General features: G+C 38.2%; 1 protein-coding gene across 1 annotated transcript; it reads right to left on the bottom strand.

The window, feature by feature from the left end:
• Positions 1–121: 121 nt before the first annotated feature.
• On the bottom strand, positions 122–5,032 carry cope (COPI coat complex subunit epsilon). The gene is made up of 10 exons (XM_028403764.1): positions 4,893–5,032; positions 4,676–4,738; positions 4,461–4,561; positions 4,065–4,217; positions 3,759–3,812; positions 3,484–3,565; positions 3,019–3,174; positions 1,945–2,013; positions 694–768; positions 122–430 (listed from the first exon to the last, which is right to left on the bottom strand). The coding sequence occupies exons 1-10, from the start codon at positions 4,992–4,994 to the stop codon at positions 377–379; spliced, it is 909 nt and encodes a 302-aa protein (XP_028259565.1). The 5' UTR covers positions 4,995–5,032; the 3' UTR covers positions 122–376.
• Positions 5,033–6,034: the final 1,002 nt, after the last annotated feature.

Genomic DNA, 6,034 nt, shown 5'->3' with positions numbered 1-6,034 from the left:
GTAGTTAGGACCGCTATCTTCCTTTTGAACCGAGGATTAGGAAGAACGCCTTAAAGAGACAGTGCACACACATTCACAGGCAACACACACACAAAAAACACAAACTAATCCACACACCAAATACAGCACAGGTCTTAACATTTATTATCGTTTCAAAGGAATGCTTACAGTGCACAGATAAGCTGCTATCTGTGGAAGAAAAAATGTATATGTGTATGTAATGTAAGGGGGGGAGTTCCACTGTTAAATAATACAGTCAAAGTTTCCAAATAATAATATCAAAGCAAATATGTATTTATGTGTGAGAAAGAGACCATCTTCATGGTGTAAAGGTCGACTCCATAGTTGTTGTGCTTCAGTAATATTAGTAGATATTTCATGCTGTAGCGGTGGGAGCGTACTGCATCACTAGTCTGTCAAACTCATTCTCCTGCAGGAAAACAAAGAGCAGAGGGAAGAGTGTGACCATTGGAACAGCTGTGCATTGCGTGGTTTGTTTGGTAGCATGTTTATGTTCATCTGAACTGCACAAAGGGTAAAGATTCAGAGTTGAATCCTCCCACTGGCTTTGCTGCAAGGTCACCTGCAGCCAAACCATCACAACATCCATCCCAGGTAATTACATTATAAACAATAACATTTAGATGACTTGTCAATAATGGTGTTAGTTAGAATGAATGAGATGTCAGTTACCTTGGCTAAATAGTCTTTGAGGAATGGGTGGGTTCTGTGTGCGTCTTTCAGCTGTGAGAGGTATCGATTGGTCACCTGAAGACACACAGAGATGAATCACACACACACAAGGTACAACACAGAGTCTTGTAAAAACCTGACCATATGCAGGATCCTGGATACAATCATGGTTTTTACGAGTGTGACAATATCATAAATTTCACATAGGCCTTGTAAAGAGCCTATTCAGCAAATGTAACATTTTTCAGAATGATTTAGGTTTCTGTGGTCCACACAAACAAGCTCACCAACAACATAGAGCAGAGATACGTGTCCAAAACAGGAAGCCCATGTACAAGTTGGAATCACACCTACTTTTGGACTTTCTGGTTTCTGGTGTGTAAATATTGCAAAACTGGCTATTTTCAGGTTCAGATATGCCAATCAGTGTGTGCCAAACCAGGATATGCAATAAATGTGCAATGCATGTCAAACTGTGTACTTATCAATGTTACGCAATATGTGATACAAAATCTGGAAGGGTCAATGAAATATAACCAAATCAGATGCCTTAGGTCAAACTCTGAATAAACAATGAGACTGCTGGTCCTATTCTTCGTTGTTAAATAAACTATGAATATTTCATATGTCAATAGAGAGCAATAAGCTCTCTGGGGATTTAAAAGTGGCAGTGGACATTGCTAGAATGATGGTGCATGTTCAAAAATGTGTTAGAAAGAGGCAATGAATCAAACTGTCCTGTCGATGGTTATTTGCTTCTACTATCTGTATTTGATTTCGGTTTTTAGCCAGAAATGTGCACAGAATTCCATGTAACTTTAGTTAGATATGCTAATCAGTGGTTATGACAGCAGGAAACGTTAATAATGCCTTTGAGTTGACAGTCAGCACTCCGTAGCACTGCTCCATCAAAGTCCATCGAATGGAAGGAAGATAATTGAGTCTTTATCTCCTGAACTCTGAGTTTCAGGTTGTATAACTCAAACACATCACTATATTGAGAGACGTGCTTCACTGATACTTTATATGTCTAAAGACAATGTTAAGATTAAGAAACCTTTATTAGTCCCACAATGGGGAAATTGCAGGTGTAACCAAAGCAGTCACACACAGAAGGAAGCAAACGCTTCATTTTAAGTGTTACTGAACAAACTTGTTTCAATAGTCACGCTTGTTTGTAGGAAACTGTTTAACTGATTAACAATTGTTAAAACAGTATCCTCCTTTACAGCTTTAGGTCCAAAGTCTCACCTCAGGAGCTTTGCCTAGGTGCTGGGTCAGCACTATCAGGTTGATGAGCGTCTCAGGGTGGCTGCTGTCCTGATAGGGGTGAGAGAGAAACACAGATATAAAGGGAGAGGCTTATTCATTCTTCAAATTCAAATGTAAGTAGAAAAAAAATTGTGTGTTGCTCAAAACCTGTACATTTCTACATGTTTCCATTAATTAATCTCCATAAAACCAATAATCTACTTTTAACCAGAATGTGAGAGCTGAAAGTGACTGCATTCCTGACGTTCTGTTTCTTTAATGAGAGAAATGGATAACTTTTGCTTTGTAAAAAATTAACACTGTGTAATAAGTCCCACATATAAACCTGAGGTCTATGTCATGAATCAAGATCACTAAGTCTTAAGAGTATTACACAGTATGTGCTGCCCCCTAGTGTTACAATGCATACTGAGGATTATTTTCTCCCTTCACATTGTTAGTGCACCATCTAATGTCTCGGTTCTGACAGTGCTGGTTGCGGCATGGTGCCACACATTTCTAAAATGAGGGTAACATGCTAGTTTATGGACTTTACTAAAATGGTTGGGTTTAGGGGTACTGTGATTTTTAAGTAATTACACACACACAAAAACAGGCCTTGATAACAATAGAACTACTGTACTACACAATCACTCTAAAAAGGCTAACTGGAAGAGCCAATCAGATGGCTGTTCTATAGCTGGAGCTGTCCTACTTTTCAGCTGTGCATTACAAACAGACTGAAAACAAGTTAAAGGTAAAATTCTTTTCAACAGCAGAGCGAACAGCTGAGCCTAATAGTTGACATATCTTAATGAATAGATGTTATCCTTTATATGATGCAGTCACATTGTAACTTAACTTAATGTGATTTAACCCTGTATTCTTATTGCTTAGCCCCTCTGCCATAATCGTCCTCTTAAGCAGCCAATTATTTATGTATATTTATAATTATAAGGACTTTTTCCAAACAGATGCCTAAAAGACTAAATAAAATAAAATGTAAATGTATGCCAATTAATTTGGGAGTGACAAGGCAGCAACAAAAACTAAAAAAAGCTATTCTCTTCTAACCTTATCGAGTGCCTCCTGTAGGACTCCCTCTGCCTCCTCCCACTTGTTCTGAGCCATGTAGCAGGCCGCTTGTCCATTGAGAAGCAACAGTGTAGAGGAGTACTTGTCAGACATCTCTTGAAAAATGTAGTAGGCGTCTTGCAGCTTCTCCCCACCCTGGAACAATAAGCAGCTTGTTAATCAGTCATTATTCTAAAAAAAATCAAGTACACAGGTTGAACTATTTTATTATTATTTATTATTTTATTTTAATGATGTTGGGGGTGCAGTGCTTCTCAAAGTATGGAACTGTTGTGTGCTGCAAAGTGAGCCATTTAAATGGAACTCTATTTGAATGGCTTTACAATGTACCAAAATTTACTACTACCTCCCAGCCTGCTTACCACTTGAAACCTGTCTGCAAACATAATACAGCAATTGCTGTTATAAGAGCACTCATTTATAAATGAATGCTTTTCTTCTTACCACAGAGATATTGACCCAGGCTGTGGCCAACTGGGTTAGAGTAGCATCCTCATCTTGCTCCTGCATCTTCTTTAGCTCTTTCCTGTCAAAGAAAAAAAAAGAAAAACAATGTCAGGTCACCCTTTAATTTAAACTGTGTAGTGTCAACTAATCATATGTATTTACAATGTGCAGAAATAGTATGCTATACATGTATATGCCTTTCTTAGCTTAGGAACAGAAAATCAAAATCTGCTAATTCATAGATCATATAGCTTCATGTTTTCACTCCATACCTTGCCAGGTCAACACGATCCAGACTTAGAAGCACCTGAATGGTCATGGCCATACTAAAGAATAAACAAATAATTATCATTTTCACATTGAAGTATAAAAAAAGAAATCTTTAATACATGCATAAATATACAGATATCCATCTAAAACTATCTATAAACCTTTCAATCCTTGAACATAATCTGAGATTACATTATGACTGGTTGGTGCAGAAGAATCTGTTAAATCTGTAATTCTCATCTATAAATTGACTTTGTATCAGATCATGAACAAACTTTTCTATCCTCTAATAAAGTAACCATTCTCACCACTCCAGGCTTTCTCCTTGGTGCAGAGTCCTGAGTGCAGCATCAGTGTTCATCTCGTGGTAGTAGATGGAGGCAGCCATGAGAAGGAAGGTGGTGTTGGCAGCATCCACACTCTTTGCCATTTTCTTGTCCAAATCAGCAACAATAGCATCCCTGAACAAAAGCCAATAAAAGTTATGAATAAAGTCCTCCACATGCTCTGGGGCAATGTACCGCATCATTAAGGTCAAGGCATTGGTCTCCCTTAAAATCTGTAATCAATGTGACTGTATATTGAAATGTATTGTAGAGTTTACAGTAATGAAAAAGATATTAATATATAAACTTGTCAATTTGACAAGTTATATATTTCTGTCGATATTTTAATGACTTTAATGTTCGTAAATCTGCTCGTACCGTTTGCTTTCATTGGACAAATACTCAGCAAACATCTTCACAGCCTGCAGCTCGGGTGGAGAGTTGCTCTTGATGTCATCTAGGACAACAGCATACTTCCTCTGCAATAACATAACAGGTCAGACTGAGAAGGTTTGTATATTGTCAAATAACAGACAGCTAGCATACAGCTAGCGATAAAAACGGACACTTCTGCTCAAGAAAAAGACACTTACCTGGGCAATGTATGCCCTATACAGAAACATGTCCCTTTCAGTCTCTTTCTCTGGTGAGGATGGCTTCAAAAACAAAACAACAGTTGCAGTTTGGTAACGAAATAATTTCAGTAAAGTAAATACTAGCGTAGCGTCGGCTACTGTTAGCCAGAGAGTAACAGAACAGACATAAATAAAACCCTTTTGTTTACATTCAGGTGTCACAAATATCACCTACCTTCACCTTCTGAGCTTCGTTGATACATTGTTGATAACTGCCAATATAATAAGCGTTTTTCACATCGAACAGTTCATCAACATCACCCTGCTGCGCCGCCATGTTGACTACAGAACTTCCGGACACGTCGCGAAAATACGTCACCTTCCTGCGTGTGGCCGAGGATTGTGGGAGATGAAGTTCAACATAATCAACAATTTAAAAAAGTACAGAAATCAGAAATTGTAATGCAATAAATTAATAATGTCGGTCAAATTACTCTTGCTATTTTTGCTAAGATGCCCCTCAAAGGACTCAGCCCAATAAAAGACATTTTTCTTTGGCAATCCATGCACCAGAACTTGCCCTAACGGTTTTATTAAGTACCTTAAGTACCTGCCATTTTATGTAATTAGCTTAAAATTCACACTAAATCTAAATCTAAATCTAAATCTAAATCTATACATTTAAAAATAAACCGCAGCATATCTCTGAGTTGATACTTGTGTTTGCACATACCGGTAATTAAATCACATCACACCACTAGAGGACGCTCCAGATCAATTTGACTATCACAGGTGTCTCATTTTTCTCTTTTTTTCCTCACAGAGTAAAATATGTGTAGAGATACGTTGCTGCTGTTGCTCAAGTGCTCAGTAGTCTAAATAGGTGTGTCACAGTTCCAAAAATAATACTGCAGTCTGACCTGTGGCTGGGACTAAAAAAACAAAGATGGCCGAGACGTGTCAACAATAATAATCTAAACTATAAAAATGAACAATGCACGGAGGATATGGCTGCGGGAATTCCCGTGTCCTCATTAGACAGATGAGGAAAAAAACTTCCTCTGTCCTGAAAACATCCGCTGACCGTTTGTTTGTGTTCTCCCTCTCCCTCTCGCTTTATCTATCATCAATATTACTCTAATTATCTTTCATTAGAGATCATTGCACTTTGTAAGAAACTTGATGGTTACGTTAGTAAAAGTAACAAAACACAATGTTGAATATTATTTATTCAACATTGTGTCAGAAAAGCTGCCCACCGGCACAGTTCCTGCTCATTGTTCCCCAACACCATTTCCTCTGGGAAATTCTCAGCCTTGGGACTGGACCAGGATAATTACTGGAAACCCTAAACGGGGGCAGGGAATGTGCTGGCTG

This window comes from Parambassis ranga, chromosome 4 (assembly GCF_900634625.1).
Source record: "Parambassis ranga chromosome 4, fParRan2.1, whole genome shotgun sequence".
In the NCBI taxonomy this organism is placed as follows: Eukaryota; Metazoa; Chordata; class Actinopteri; family Ambassidae; genus Parambassis; species Parambassis ranga.
The sequence above is the reverse complement of the archived record's forward strand: the minus strand, read 5'-3'. Positions and strand labels throughout refer to the sequence as shown.

Coding starts and splice junctions, on each gene's coding strand:
- cope (XM_028403764.1), bottom strand. CDS start 4,994: ATGGCGGCGCAGCAGGGTGATGTTGATGAACTGTTCGATGTGAAAAAC. Junction 3,175..3,483: donor CCTGGGTCAATATCTCTGTG/GTAAGAAGAAAA, acceptor TTATTGTTCCAG/GGTGGGGAGAAGCTGCAAGA. Junction 2,014..3,018: donor TACAGGAGGCACTCGATAAG/GTTAGAAGAGAA, acceptor CACCCCTATCAG/GACAGCAGCCACCCTGAGAC.